This window comes from Microtus ochrogaster, chromosome 15 (genome assembly GCF_000317375.1).
Source record: "Microtus ochrogaster isolate Prairie Vole_2 chromosome 15, MicOch1.0, whole genome shotgun sequence".
NCBI lineage: Eukaryota > Metazoa > Chordata > Mammalia > Rodentia > Cricetidae > Microtus > Microtus ochrogaster.
Window position 1 is genome coordinate 10457807 of NC_022017.1, and position 16346 is coordinate 10474152.

Below are 16346 nucleotides of genomic sequence, written 5' to 3' on the forward strand. Positions count from 1 at the left end.
TTTAAAACCCTTACATAAATGACAATGTGGCTGTGCTTACAGGTATAAATGCAAGCTGTTTCCAACTGAAGGTCAGCAACAAGCCACAGGGTTTGGTCAGAAAACAGCAGCTAAAAAGAGCAGCTGCGTCTCAAGGCTTGCACTTTCCCATCCTGTAGAAAATACCCAAGACATAAAACAGGCCCAAAGAGCCAGGCAATGATAGCACACACCTTTAATCCCAGCACTCAGGAGGCAGAAGCAGACGGAGGTCTGAGTTCAAGGACATTCAGAGCTATGCAGAGAAACCCGGTCTCAAAAAACCCCCAAACCAAACAAACAAACAGGTGCTTAGAAACTGAAAAGGCTGGGATGTAGCTTAGTGTAGAGCACTTGCCTAGCATGGGTTTGAGTCCAAGTTGGATGGGTATAGGGGAAGGCAGAAATACTAAAATTATACAGAGTATATTCTTTACTATGAAGGGATCAAATCAAGATCAGAAAGATAACAAGACACATTTCCAGATTCCTGGGAACTGAACAGCGCACTTCTGAATAATTCATGGGTGAGAAAGCAGCAGCCATTCATAACTGGAAAAAAAAAAGACATATTCCTAAACTTCTCCCAGAAGGTCAGCGTTACCTTGAAACCACAACATTCCTAAAAAGCCCAAGGCTAGCATCATGCTTATCGACAGAAAACAAGAGAAAGGATGCTCACTTCTGGCACTTTTATTCAGCACCATACTGACTTACCAACCAGAACAGCTAGGCAAGGAAAAGAAACAAAAAGACTTCAGACTGAAACAGGACCAGTAACATTTTGTCTGTCTTCAGATGACAGATCTTATATTTCAAAAATCCCAAGGAATCTATAAAAATTACCAGTGTTAACAAATTAGTTCACAACATGCAGTAGGGAGGATTCCTGTTTATGGAAATGTGAAGTTGTCCAGGCACCATGGAACACAGTCTGGCAGGCTTACAAAAAGACAAATATAGGACTGACATACGACCCAGCAAGGAAGTAAAAGCAGATGCATGCATGCCAGTGTTCAATACAGCATCATTCATAGCAATCAAAAGATTGCACTAACCCATGCACCCATGTCTTTTTACACACATACAGGGATGAACATAATGCCTGCATGCATGTGATGGAATATTATGTGGCCATAAGAAGGAATGATGTTCTTACGTGTTGCAACATGAATCCTGAAAGCACTATGGCGAGAAAAAGAACCCAGACGCCAGACACAGAGGAACAAACACTGCCTGGTTTTATCATGTGAAATGCCTAGACAAGGCTACCAGCAGCCGGGGACAGGGAAGAGGCCAGTTCCTGCTTAATATATTTATAGTATTTCAGTTTGGAGTGCTGAAAAAGTTTTGAAAATATTTCACAGTGGTGGTGATTGCAGATTACTGTGATTTTTTTTTTTTACTATGAATATTTATTTACTTTTGAGACAGGTCATGCTGTGTGACCCTGGCTGGCCTAGTACTCAGTATGTAGAGCAGACTGGGCATAAACTGGCATTGTGCCATGTGCTGGGATTACAGATTTATGCCTTAGCTTAATATTGTAAATTTAATTAAAGGCAGAGTTGCTGCCTTAAGAATGGGTAAGATAAGGAGTGCTGCTGTATGTGTCACACCACAGACTTCTTCTGTAGTTCTGGGACTCACGCTAGGCCGGTGCCTCACCATGGAGTCACATCCCAGCTCCATATTACAAGTTTTCTTTTTCATTTCATGCCATAATTAAAAACCAAAACCAAAGTAAAACAAAGAAATAAAGCGTGAGCAATGAGGGATTATTTCTATGGCAGGTATTTGCCTAGTGTGCATGTTCCAGGCTCAATCCCAAGCACTAAAAACAAACAAAAATAATATGCCAAAAGCTGTGCCACCGAAACCGTGCGCTCCGTGAGTTATATCTCAGTGAATCTGTTGTTTCCTCTAAAACCTCCACGTTCAGAGGGAAAGGAAGACAGATTAGGATGTCATTTGAGAAATACGCTCACTACATACAGATACACCAAGTAAAGGCCTCACATGACAAACAAATCAACAACAGCGATTTCAGGGAGTGCATGGCAGCCTGCACGAGAGACAGTCATGACATGGCTCTTTTTACCTTCTCAGCCTCATGTGGCAGGCAGAGCCCTCATCTCTAGGAAAGGACGCATCCTTAGTGGTGAAGAGCTGTGCAGGTAGTGACTACAAGTGGCCGGGCAGGCTGGACTTGAGTCTGACCCCTTACCAACAACCACCTCACCACAACTAGTGCAGTCAGCAGTGCCAAAGATGGGAGCTCTCTGTAATCATGGATGAAGATGGGCCCTCAACAGACTCAGCACATAAATTATGGAGAAAATGGAAGGGCTGCATACAAAAATAAAGATCTGGGCTGACTGGAGGATGCCCCCTCACAAGGCACAGATAGAATGAGGCAATGGGCAGGAAAACCAAGGATACTAAGGGAGGACTCGGGTGTTTCAGTAGCCAAGAGGGTTAGGATGGACTAGTACAGAGCTGAAACTGAATAGTCAGGGTCCTGGATGGGCCTAAGCACATGCAGGGGATGGCAGAGCAGGAGGCACTGAGTACAGTGGAGAGCTGTGTAGCAGGTTCAGCAGAGAGGTGGAAGAAGATGAGATACACGTGCATACACAATCTCTACACACATGTACATATGCATGAATAAATGGCTCCCAAAAGCACACACACATACCCAAAATGCATAGGTATACATATACAGAGACTAGATTTGCCAGCTCTGTGCCCTGGGGCAGATGTACACAGAATACTCATGATCCAAGGAGATAACTGCTGAGGCAAAGCTAGCGGTGTCACATCCCTCAAGTCATCAAAGTGTGCCCTAGGTCACAACCAGGAACGGGAGGAAGCCACAGTGCCACACTTGCCACTTTCTACTACAGTGTGAGGATACACCAGACCCAGACAGTGCGAGGCATTCTACAAAACAGTCACCAGCCTGCTGTCACCAAACTGTCCTCAAGTCCAGGGGAGTTGTCCTGCCAGCTGGCAGAGGCTACCCCAAGTGGGAGGACCTGGAACAGCCCCATGGCCCCCAGAAAGGGAAGGAGCAGAGATTTACTCCCAACCTAAATTATTCAAAAGGAAAGGGAACGTGCCTCTTTAACAAGCCCTGGCTTTATGAAGCAAGGTTAACAGTTTCACTTGATTCAGTGGAATATTATAAACTCTCTAGGGCCCATTTGAGGACTTCTACTTCAGGCGCAAGGTGACGACTCAGCACTTTTTATATTATTTAGAGAATAAAATTAACCCTCACAGGCCCAGACTGCTACCTCCCCTCCCGCTGGATCTGGCCTGCTCAGCGCTTTCCCCCATATATAATTACAAGCTGCTATCCATCATGCGGCAGGGACGCAGCGCTGACACGCAGAAAGGGACGCAGTAAGCACTTCCACTAATAGAAGCAGGACTTAAATATCGCTCTGATATCTTCATTTAAATTGGAATATTTTACAATAATCAGCTGCAGCCTCCATGGGGTCCTGCCCCTCACCTGAGCCAGCGCCTAGAAGTGACCCTGCCAGGTCCTGCCAGTCCCCACCTCCCCAGAAGGGCTTCCTTGCCAGGGATCAGTGCCCTTCAAGGTGACCCAACAGCTCCTGTCAAGCTCATGTTGTCAGTAGAAATACAGAAACATCAGTAGGCTCAAGGAAGTCACTGCTCGTACAGAGTCTAAAGCCACTCTGGTGGGTAACTAGGATAAAAGACAAAAAGCATCAAAAAGCTCAAGCAACTTTAGAGGGCTATGCCCAGGTAGGGTGGGGCACATACACTGTGCTTCTGCTGTCCCTGTGACACACACACACACATATATATATACCCAGCTTCCATGGAAGCAGGCAGTCATACAGCTATTTCAGTCCCGTAGAGCTTCAAACCTCTGACATCTCTCTCAGTCACTACTGGCCTTAACTCACAGCAGTATCCCCAGGTTTTGCTGTCTCAGTCACTATATCCCTCCCATATTTTGGGCAGGTTCTGCTATTAATCCCCTGCTGCCCCTGCATGAGGACCTGGAATGTTACCTGGCCCTGTGGGATCCTGGGCAAATAGCTGCACCTCTGAGTCATTTGCGAGATGGACAGAATTACAATGACCACCTCAGGGCTATACAAGACAAGAGAAGTCAATGCAGAAGGTACTGAAGACTGCTTAACAACCTGCCCCATGCCTGCCTGCAGCCCCCTCACCTTTGCACCCAGTGGGCAATAGCCTTTGAGGAAGTCACCGCACACTTCAGCCTTGCGGGACACATACACGTGGCTGTAGGGACAGTTGCTGTTGCTGCAGATCCCCTTCAGAAAGTAGGAACACACAGGCATCTGTGGGGAGGGAAGAAAGATGAGGGCCCAACAGTCTAGAGCTTTGCACCACACCCACTTCACAAGTACAAATACCAAGACTTGCAGGCCCCTGAGAGGGTCCCAGAGCTGGACACCAGCCACTCAGATCCTTCCTGAAGATCCCCACCATGGTCCTCCTGAGAGAAATGGACACAAAGCTGGGTGTAACAGCACACACCTTTAATCCCAACACTTGGGAGGCAGAGAAGGCTGAATATTTTTAAGTTCCAGTCCAGCCTGGTCTACATATTAAGCCCAAGACTAGCCAGGACTATATCTATATCTATATCTATATCTATATCTATATCTATATCTATATCTATATCTATATCTATTTCTCTCTCCATATATATATGAGAGAGAGAGATTCCGGGGGGGGGGGCAAACAAAAACAAAACAAACAAGAAATAAACCCCAATCGGAATGAATATACAATGCCAGCCAGCAGCAGCTGGGGTCTGGGGAGCCACTTTCCTATATCAAATCCCTGCTTCCCTTATCACTTGGCCAAAATGAAGATATGGAGCTAAGCCACGGCAGCAGTGGCTTTTCCTAGGTGTGCTATTCCCTACACGTGAACACAGTAAACAGGGCTCCTAACCACCAACCCATGGCCTGGTGTATCTTGGGAGCCCTGGGATATAGTTCTATTAATCTAGGTGGGGCAGACTTGGAGAAGGGCATCCATATACCAGGTCAGACACTGGTCACATGGTAGCACTAAGACCTAGCCTATCAGTATGTTGGGTCCTGGAGCAGGAAGTCTGGACCCACCCTGGCAGCTGTGGGTGGACAGGCCTGGGCAAGTGACTCAGCCCAGGAGCCAGATATATATTCTGCTCCTTTCTCAACAGAGAGCCGCAAATCAGCCCTGATGACTGCTGGCACCATGTGGGCCTGGAGGGGAAGATGGGCAATCCAAGCCCAAGATGAGCAAAACCTACAGCACAGGACCTGGGTTGAGACTACCCAGGGAAGAGGTGGTCTCTGAATTTGAGGCTCCTTCCCCTTCCAGGGGCCAAGCACCAGCCCTTCCTGGACTGTTTGGAGAGTGGACATTGTCACTGTCCTTGCCCAGCACACCCTCCTAGGCCCCAGGAAGTCATAATGCACATCTCAGCCTGATGACAGATGGTCACACTTGGACCAGCAGTGGGTTTGAGGAGTACTTCCCTGGCCCATGCACGGGCTTTAAAAAGTCACTTTTCTGGGCAATGTGGGAAAGGGGAAGGCAGGAACCTGTCTGAGGGAGGCCAAAGAGGAAGAGGCTGGGCAGCAGTCCTGGAGTAGAGAGGGGGGAAATCAAAGAAACAAAGGGTGATTTACTGAGCAAGAGTTTATTTTTAATTGTCTTTTAACTGCAGCCACAGAGGGGAGAGGGGCTGGGGGCCCCGTTTGGGCTGGCGGTGGTGAAGCTGTAGACAATTCCCTTAATGTGGTTTTTGATATAGAGCCCAAATTAGCTCTAATAAAAAGGGATAATAAAGCCAACTCTTGCACCAAACAGAGCTCCTCCTGGCTGTCAGAGCGGGGCCGTTACCAAGAGGAAACTGCGTTCTCATTTCAATTAACCTTGTTTGCACCCCGCCACGTCCACACAAATAACAATAACATTAATTCAGGGCGCTGGTGCGGCCCACACATTAGACAGCTCGGAGTGCGCACAGGCTCTGGAGCTGGCGCTTAATGAACCTGAAACTCGACGTGAATTTCCAAATTGCTCACGACAGAGTTTCGAAGCTCGATTAGGGAGAAAAATGCTGATTCTCTCCAAGCTTCTCAAGGGGAAAAGCTGTCGGAGCAGCAGCGAGCCTCACCCACCCGCCTCCTCTGCACTGCGGCCTTGGCCCCAGGCCCTTCCTCACACTCATGGCCATCTTCTCAGAGGACAGAGGGTACAGCTAACGCCAAGAGGTCTGTGGCCCTGACTGCAGTGCTCTCAGTCCTTCCAGGCTGGGGCACACCTAGGCATTGCACTCTTGGCCTTACTTCCATGGCTCTTCAGATCACTACTCCACCTATGACAGCCTTGGGACAGAAGACAGAAAAGACTTTGGCCTCCTACTATAGAAGCATCTATGAGGCTTCCCTCCCCTGTTCCGTAGAGGAGGTGGCAAGTAGCCTGGCATCATTATAGGACCTGGGGCGATGGAGACAGGAGGAGACTCTTGTCTGTGATATGCTGGGACCCCAGGTTTGGTGCTGCTTCCAGCAGGAGGAAGAGGCAGCACAACACAGTGAGCCATGGGAGTGAAGGGGTGAGCTGGAGGAGGAATATATGAGCGTGTGGATACTGGAGGTGGGAGCTGTTAACTTAAGACCAAGGAAAACTATGCAGTCCAATGTCTGAAGGCTGGATGGCACCCAGGAACATCTGGAAGAGCAGACCTGCTGACCATACAGCACTCACCTTCTCCTTGGACACATGGTGAGAGAAAGGGCAGGATCCATCTGTCTTCTTGCATGTGCCTCGGACAAATCTGCAGCATGGGACAGGAAGGTTTGGGGAGGGCTGGTGCCAGGTTTTGCCACTAACCCCCCAAGTAGTCAGTAAGGACGGGCAGGGCACCTGGTGCACACGGCCACCTTCTCAGGGTCATGGATATAAGGGCAGCGCTCGCCACGGTTACACCTGCCAAAGCGGTTGTAATACATGCAGTACTCTCTCTTCTTCTCTTTCTTCTGCTTCGCCTGCCGGATGATGGCCAGGCTTCTCTGGACGGCCCGGCTGTATATAGGGAGAGGTTTGTGAGCCCAAGAGTGAGCAGGGAGCCCCTACCTTCCCAGCCTCAAGGGACACACCTGGCCAAGGAACGACTGCAGCTGGTGGCAGGGTCCAGTCGTCCTACAGGGGAAGAAACAGGTCACATCAGGCCCATCCCAGCTACAGCCTTTACCTAACCTTCCCTGGCTGACTCACACCTTCTTCCTGCCAAATCATCTCAGCAAAGTACCCTGGAGCCCCCTAGCACTTAGCTCAGGCATAGCCCTTCTTCCCTCTGGAGACACAGCATCAAGAGCAGGGCAATGCTAGGCCCTGAGCCTGGCTTATCTTGAGGGTGGGCAGCCTTGGATCCAGCATGCCAGGGTCAAAGACTGGAACAGACTGCCAGTCCCTGATGTCTCCAACCAGCTAGGTGACCTAAGATCAACTTGGTATTTGCTGGTTCCCTGCTGGCTTCCCAGTTTCCTGCTCCCGCTCAGTGCCCAGGAGGCTCAAGGGGCAGGTCCTTGCACTGAGGCAGTGATTAGTTCATGGACATGTCTCTAGACTCTGTCCTTGGCCTGGCTACCAGGGAGGCCATCATACAAATGGCAAAGGGTGATGGCACCTATTTTGTAGAGCCTGAGAAGGTAACAGAGGAGGCTACTTATTTATACCAAGGTGGAAAATATGGGCCTGGCTGTATAGGAGAGAGATTGGTTTTTTAGACTTAAAGGATTGTTTAAGGGGGGGAGGAATGGAGGAAGGAAAGTGAAGGAGGGGGGGGACGAGAGTGGGAAGGGGAGGAAAGGAGGGAAAAGGGAGGAGTGTGAGGGAAGGACAGTGAAAAGAGGGGAAGGAAGAGGGGGAGGGTAGGAAGAGGGAGAAGAAAGAGGGAGAAGGGGAAGAAGAGGGGATGGGGAGAGGAGGAAGAGGGAGAAGGGGAGGAAGGGAAGAAGAGGGGATGGGGAGAGGAGGAAGAGGGAGAAGGGGAGGAAGGGAAGAGGAGGAGAAAGAAGAATGTGTTGGCACAGCTGAAAATGCGACCTGCAGTTCTGCAAAGTGGCTGCAGACAAGGGTGTTTGGGTCCATTTGGATCTTGTTACTTACAAGTTGGAAGGCTCCCTCTCATACTCCTCAAACTCCCAAACACCAAAATCCAATTAGCCTTTCTGAGGTGACCAATGTGACACGAAGACAACGGAATAGGAAAGGGGCTCCCTGAAAACCTCAAGGCATCTGTGTGAGTAGATGCCCAGGCTCACCACACAGCTTTGCCGGCCTTTTAAAGACACAGGCCAACTCCAGGATCACAGGGCAGGCAGGGCAGGGATTGCTCAGGGTGGCTTTCCCTGGTTCCTCAAATACACACATGACCCTTCCCAGACCAGATCCGATTTCCTACAGAGCAGCTGCTGAAATGAATACTGCATTAAGAGGCACAAGTGACATCACTCAGAAATTCTGAGGACCTGAGGTGATGACAAAGCCATCTAGGTTTTAAAAGGGGATGTTCTAAAGTGCCTGAATGCACACAATCAGAACACCCGGGACCTGCTCCAGAGCAGCACCCTCAGTCCCCACTGGTTGGGAACTCATACCATCGTCCCTGGGCACCCTGCGAGCTACTTGGCCCTGAGAGCTCCCCACACCCTTTTAGTCTTCCCTAGACAGGGGTGAAATGATATGCTGAACCTTGGTATCTTAGGGACTTTGGGCCCAAGACAAGACCAGGCCTGCTAGGGAAATCCTGTCTGCGGCTAGGAAGTACCTGAGGTATCTGAGGTATGAGCTGTGAAGCTGGATGTTACTCTCCCAGAGTTCTGTGGGACTCTCTGGTCAGAGGCTGCCCCACACTTAACTTCAGTGCCCTTGAGTTTAAAAAGGATATCCATGGGGCCCCAGTGGGGAACAGGGGCTCTGTTGCATAACTATGCAGGCTCAGGCAGATGGGGCATGAACAAGGACCTCAAGGTAGGGACAGGGAACTGAAGGCACAGGAAGGACTGCAGGGTCTGAGGAGGAAGCAGTAAGGGGAAAGGAAGGGTGGCAAGGGTCTCAGGGTGTGGAGAAGCAAGGAAGAATTTAGGGTGGTCTCTATTTCTAGCTGAGGACACCCGCCCTTAGGGTGGCAGTGGAGTAATGTTCAGGTGGCACAGACACATACTCACACCTGCCAGTCTTCGTAACTAGTGACGTGCAATGTGATAGTCTGTCAATGAGCACTGGTTCCTGGGCTGTCACCCAGCCTGCTGGTGACACTGGCACCATCTGCTCCCAGGCAGGAACACGTGGGCATCACGTGCCACCTGTCAGGTCCTGGTAGGGAGCAGCTTTCTCATTTTTCCACTTTCTGCTTTTAAAAACACATCAGCGTGGGGCTCACGGTGGGAGTTTTGACAAGGATGGGAGGCACCTTTCCAAATGCTTTGCAGTGTTAAAAATGCACATAAAGTAGCTGGCTTGAAAAGAAGCAACCAGAGGTGCAAAAAGCTCATCGGCACAGCCCTGACCTGGGAGCATAAGGTGCTGCTTCTGCTGTGCACTCTGGAGCACATCTACTTCCTGGAGTTTCCCAAAATAAATACTGGCTCCCTCCAGCCCCACCCTTGCTTTGTGCCCTGTCTGTTCGCTGGTCCTCACAAAGGGAGATCATCTTTCGGAGATGTCAAAGCCTCCTCAGCACTCAGGCTATCACTCTGGAGGAGCCCACCAGGCAAATAAGGGTTCCAAGCTCAGTGATCTGTCCTCAGTTTTACTGCTTAGTTGTCTAGTTGCTCCCAAGAGGTTGGAGCAAGTGCTAAGACCAGGTCTATTCAGCTGAGAGTCTGCCAGGTCCAGGTAGGACACATTCTACAAAGGCACCTAGAACTGCAATCTTGGAAAGAAAACCAAAATGGTAGAAAAGTCACAGTGAGGAACAGCAACGAGCAGGGTCTCTATAACCTGGTAGCTCTGTGCCCTTTGAGTGCAGCTAACAAAGGTTCCCTGCATGCCCCTCTAATGTGACCTCCTGGTACCCAAGGAGGGGAAGGCAGGGCACAAATAATTAGTTACAGAGGGCCAGATGTGGTAGTGCACACCTTTAATCCCAGCACTCGGGAGGCAAAGGCAGGTGGATCTCTGTGAGTTTGAGGACAGCCTGGTCTACAGAGTGCATTCCAGGACAGCCAGAGCTACATAATAGAAGGACTTTGTCTCAAAAACAAACAAAAGAAAGCTATAGAAACCTTCCTTGCCCAGGAGCATACAGGTGGCTAGTAAGCAGCAGAACACTACAGAGCATACCTGCTTCACTTTGGCCTGGAGGCCCTCAAGAAGCCAGGGCTAGCTCTGTAGTCTGCGACTTCTGTCCCTTACTGAAGGGACTTGTCAGGCTCTTTGTGTTCTCAGCAAGTCCAGCCAACCAAGGATACAGTTCCCAGGCAAAATCAGGGCAAGGGTCAGGAACGGGGCCATTTGAATAGCAGGTAGACTTGGGAGGGTAGGCTGAACTTCACAAAGTCAAGAAAGCCATGGCTAATGCTGACTCTATCCTTGAGGGCCTGGAGGAGTGGCCAGGATAGGAGTTGGTGCCCCATCCCTCTGTGAAGAGTTGTACTTTCTTGTTGAAGTCAAAGGTTTGCTGACACTAGAGAAGGAAATTTATTTCTTTAATTATGACTAGTGTAAGTGGGCCAGTCAGCTGTAGTGTACTGTTGGGAGCAATCTACCTTCCTCACTGTGGGATGGGGGTCATGTGGGGGGGGGGCTGTCCAGGCAGCAGGTGCTCCCCAGCTCACTGGTCATCTCCCTTGTGGCCTTGCCAGCCTGTGTCTTGTCCCAGGGACAGAAAAGGCAAGCCCCAGAATGGCTGCCAAGGCTTAGGTAAGGTAGGTCAGGGACAATGATGCTCTGACTGGCAGCAGATTGAAGCCTTGGCAAAAGCAAGGACAGGAGTAGAGGTAGAGGTAGAGATGCCCCGGGACTCCCACCCTGCTCTCATCACATGTTCCCTTAGATAGCGCTGGCTGGAAGGGGAGAGGCTCTAGGTGGCTGCAAGAGCACTGGGAAACAAGGCTGCAAGGGCTTATGGGAGCAGAAATTCCTTCTTAGTTGGGTCTACAGCAAAGAAAGGGAGCAAAAGGTCAGGCTCAGAGTAACGGGGATAGACTGTTCACAGCAGGTGATGTGGAAGCTCTGTGTGTGGGAGACAGGAAGGCAGAGTCTATAGAACTCGGTACTCGGTCCTGGGATCATAGGAACACACACAGCTTCCCAGTGAGAAGGGACAGGGAAGCAGTCAGCCCTCTGTGTAGCTTAGAGTCCATCATCTCCCAGTGAAGGACACTTGACTAGGAGAGGCCAAGTCCAACACTTCTGCTGCCCTGACAGAATTTACATTCTACATAATAGAAGGACCCTGTCTCAAAAAACAAATTAAAGTTACAGAGACCCCTGTAACAGAGGTTATTTACACCTCTCATCTCTACCTCCCCCAGATAGGAGCGATGCAAGAAGCTCAGATGGCTGGTGCAGCCCCATGCCCTAAGCCCATCCAGCCAGAAACAATGCAAATCAGGACGCAGGCACAAGATGGCTAGTCCTAGTATCTGAGGACAGGACCATGTGGTAGTCACCAGGTGATGGTCACTACAGGGAGATGAGAGGGTCTATTTCCCAGCCCAAGGTTCATCTTAATCCCAAGCTTTGGTGCTTAGGAAGCCTGGAGTGTGAGACAGATCAAAGCCACAGGAAGAGGGAAACTACTGATGGGAAAGCGGAGACCCAAGGGCATATAACAGAGTAGGAGCCCAGGCTACTTCCACAGTTCTCAAATGAGTTCACCAGGTTCTTCTACCCGAAAGGGAGAAATGCCAGGAGCTATATTCCCTGAGCATCTTGCCCAGAGAACAGCATCTGGAAGCTCTGGACCTGAAGAACAGCTCTCGAGCACAACCTAGCAGGGACAGAGGAGCTGGCTGTCCCAAATGGGATATTCCCTGTATCTTCATGATCATAGGAGTGCCCTTGACTGTGCCTTCTCCCTGCTTCATTTCTTCTCCTTTCAACCCCTCTGGTGAGTGAACAGGGCTGCTGGGCACAGCTGGGCCTTTGCAATTCCACAGCAATCCATAATCTTGCTGTACTTTTTGATGGGCATAAAAGAGGGTAAAATTGGACTGAAACCAAAATACTTTTCTAGTTAATTTGTACAATAAGCACATCCAGAGCATTTCCTTTTTCCTCAGCCTGTCCCCAGGCTGCAGGGGCTTGCAGCAGTGATGGTGCCTGCCTCCAGATATACTTGGTGAGGCATCACCAATGTGATTAGGGGTGCCATGGCCCCAGGTGTTCGCTCACCCAGGCATGTTTACCATACCTGGCTCATCCTTTGTCCAAGAGCAAAACACAGGTGCTCCTGATGGTCTCCCACAGAAAATCTGGGCTGCTCAGCCAAGCAAGAGGCAAGCGCCACTCAGACTCCCAGGGGACACTAGGGTTGCAGGGCCTCCCAACACTGCCCCCATTCTGGCTACCCTTTCAGTTTCACAAGGGAAACTAACGCCCTGTGCCCATCCAGTTCTCTCTGGGTGCATCCACTCTCTTTCAGCTCTCTAAGTTCCAGGACCCTGGCCTTGCTCCCTTCCATGGTTATGCCCACAGCGCAGAGCCCAGAGACAGTGAGACACACTGACATTCAGTGCTCATCCACACACTCTGCAGTATCCCATCTCACCTGTGCGGAGGAGGGCCCTGCTGCCATCACTGGGCCGACTGGAGGTCTTGGAGAGTTTGTTGGCAGACACTTTGTAGAGAACCCCTCCTATGCAGCGATAGCCTTTGTTGCGCCACCGAGGGGAACTAGATGGGGCTTTCCCACTCCCAATGATGGTTGGACGCAGACGGTTCAGCACCAGGGACCTACAGAGACAACAAACTGTCTATTAGACATGGCCCAGAACAAGCTATAGATTTGGTGGCCTGTGCTACATCCAGCCTGAAGCACTTGCTGTATGGGGTACATTATAGTTGGGGTTTCTGGGTATCTCTGGCCCAGCTGCCAGGAGAACTCTGTCCCCTTACCTCTCATAGAGATGTTTCTGTAGCAATAGTGCCAAGGACTTCTGACAAGGAGACCCAAGACACAGTATTACACAAACTGGTTAGAAATTCATGAGCCCCCAAAGGGTCACAAAGAGGACTGGCCTCCTCCAAAATACACCTGTCCTTGCTGTCTCCTAGTCTGGCCACTGGTGAGTATCTCCATGCTGGGTATGTTCCCTGAGCACACAAGAAGGCAGCTGTCTGGGCACCTGTATTTTGAAAAGCAGTGCAGGCCCTGGCCCCTTGGCTCCAGTATATGAAAACCACTTGGGTTTCTGCCAAGGTTGGTACAGGCTTTGCCCCAGGACAAGAGAGTCATGGGAACAAGGGGAACTATTGCTCATTGTACCGCTCTCCTTATCCACTGCTCAGAGAGCCCTGCACTGAGAAGGTATAAGGGCATTCTCATAACCTCATCAGGTCCACAGTGTGGGATAGAAATTACTGTTCAAGAGGAAAGGGGCAGCTGTAGGATTGCTGGCTTGGAGAACAGACCTCAGAGACCATCCTACTGCTCCCCACCCTTTCAAGCTTTCAGGTCTACCAGACACCCCAGGACCCCTGGAGGCTCAAGCACTAAACAAGCTGAAGAAGGGCCTTGATGTGACAGCCCTTGCCTAGCTGTGATTTGAGTAGACTGCCCTCAAGGAGGGAACCTGGTGCCTCAGGCAGCCAGGTGAGCACAGGGGGCTCAGTTTGCAGCCAATCTTCAAGATACATTCTGGTGGTGTGTAATGTTTATGTAAATCAGATACTACTTATCACATGATCACAGCCTGAGTGCACTGCCCTCTAGTGGCAAATGTGAGCAATGGGCACCAGCTATGTACCAGCAGAGTACACAGAGGCCTTTATAACAGCAGTCCCCACTCCCCAGGAGACAGCTAAAATGGAAGGTGAGGGCAACATATCCAGACTGGTACAGGGCTGTGATCCTTCTTTTCTAGACCCCACAGGGTACTCCCAGTGGCTCCCATGGCCCTGTGGCCTATCTAGAACTAGCTCCTGGTGAAAGTATGGTCTGAAGTTTCTCAGGATTCCACAGCTATAACAGACCCTTCTCCAGCCAACTAGGGACCAAGAAGGAATCCCCAGAACTGAACTATAGAGTAAACAGCCAGAGGGGGTTTGCTTGTTTGCCTCTACCCAGACACATGCAGCACTGTCCACCATAGCTTGCCCTGTCACCCAAGGGAAGCCACCCAGAAAGAAAAGCACCAGGGGAAGGGCAGCCATGCACTTGGGCTCAGCTACCATTCTAACATTCAGTACCACAGCCCCTTTGAGCCTTGGTCTCTCCACTTGCAAGCTGGGCTAACTCTTGCCAGCCAGTGGCCTCAGAGGGCTCATTAGTGAGATAATGTGAGCAAAGCGAGCCAGCCGTCAGGGGACCAGAGCTGCGGTGTAAGTACAAACAGTAGTGGGGAGGCCACAGAAGGCACTTAACCCAGTTTCTCTTAATTAAAATTCAAGCTCACAAACACCAATCTTGGAGGGAAAGAGTCCTGCCAAGAAGCCAGGCTGCAGTGATTGGTCTGCCTGGCCACTCACTGCCCTACCCATCACATATTCATCGGCCCTCTACTGGGTACCATCTGGGTTAGAGACAGGAGTCCTATGAGACTGTGACACAAGATCTAGTATATCAGACTTTGTACCCTTGGCTTTCACTGGATATGAGAAAAGGTCCAACCAAGAGAGATCTACTGTCAATCCTGCCAGTCCTAGAGGCTCAGTGGTATGTCCTGATCTTTAATCAGAGCTATGGTCACTTCACAAAGGATGTTCAACTTAATTCCAAATCCTTAGTTAAAATAAACTGGTACTAGAGCAGTAGCTACTAGAGTTTGTTCAATGTGAGACTTGAAAAGATCCCTGCATCCACCAGCCTGGGGCTAGAGTAGCAATTCTGAGGAAGAGGGGACTGAAGAGTACAATTCTGCAGCAGTGATCTCTTAGCTAGCCACCCTATAACTGAAGCTAGAAGCCAGCTCTGGTCCTTACCAGAAGACCTGATGGGGTCCATGCAGACTCTCTTTCCATAATATTTCTCCCAAGCACTCCACACTCCATCTCTACAATGTGAGCAAATACACAGCCACCAGAAATATGTTAATCAGAAGACAAGCACACGCATGCTCAACTACAACCTGGGGCCCAGCCTTGCAGGAGCACACCCGATGCAGAGGCATTTAGGGAGCTGAGAAAGGCTCAGGGAGCTCTGAGTGTGATTCCCTTCTGCTCCTCCCTAGATTTAACCACAGAAAAGGAGCCACAGACTAAAACAGTGTGAGGCAGCCAGAGACCTCGCCAGGCCCAACCAGAACTGTAGAGTTCCTTTATTTCTTTAAGCACTTGCCCAAGCAGGAGGACTGCAGCCCCTCCCTTACACATGAGGAAGTCTCAAGTTGGGGATGTCAACGGCCTGCCTCAAGAAACCAGGAATCAGGAGAAAGCATGGGGCTCAGGCTGGGCTAGGATGACTCAGACCAGACCTGGTTCTCAGCCCTTGACCCTCAGATGAACAAGCCGGTTTTTCATGACTGGTCTTCAGAGTTGAAAGGCTCATCTGTGGTTACAATTCTTCCCAAGACAGCCTTAGTTATTCCACATGTTTATTTTGTTTTGTTTTGCTTTTTTTTTTTTTTTTTTTTGAGACAAGGTCTTACTATGAGATAACTTCAAACAAGAGATATTCCTGCCTCGACCTCTTGAGTGCTGGGATTACACCAACCTGGCTTGACATGTTTAAATTATTAGGGATGATCAGGACCTATTTGTCCCTTTCTCTTTCTTCCTTCAAAAACAGCTCATTAGATGGTGAGAACAATTGTGGGCCATCTGTGGATCTACTTGGGCAAGATGCAGGATAGCAGCCCCTGTGCTCTTATCCTAGACTGTGTGCAAAGGCCTGTGGATCCAGGGCCTGCAGGGAATAGGCACAGGTGCTACCTGCTGCTTTGCTCAACCAAGAGCCTGAGCCTTGCATGGGCTACACTTGGGTGTTGCTATGGATGAGAACTCAAGGAGATCTGGTTGGACCCTGTAGCTTAACCAGGTCAAAGCAAAGGCCTTTCCCTCACCCATCCACCCACACCCACCCTTGCCAATTCACTGGCTTTGGAAGCCGCAGCAGAGGGCGCCAGGTGGGGCCTTGTAGCTTTTTA

The 16346-nt window shown here is 50.0% G+C and overlaps 1 protein-coding gene across 1 annotated transcript in view; it reads right to left on the reverse strand.

Moving 5' to 3' along the window:
- Nucleotides 1-16346, reverse strand: part of Zc3h3 (zinc finger CCCH-type containing 3) — an 84457-nt gene that overhangs the window by 14245 nt on the left and 53866 nt on the right. Inside the window, exons 5-9 of the mRNA XM_005354058.3 lie at nt 12812-12996; nt 7191-7233; nt 6958-7116; nt 6799-6868; nt 4236-4367 (exon numbers count right to left, since the gene is read on the reverse strand). Of these exons, the coding sequence (XP_005354115.2) occupies nt 4236-4367; nt 6799-6868; nt 6958-7116; nt 7191-7233; nt 12812-12996 (589 nt within the window). The remainder of the gene's footprint in view (nt 1-4235; nt 4368-6798; nt 6869-6957; nt 7117-7190; nt 7234-12811; nt 12997-16346) is intronic.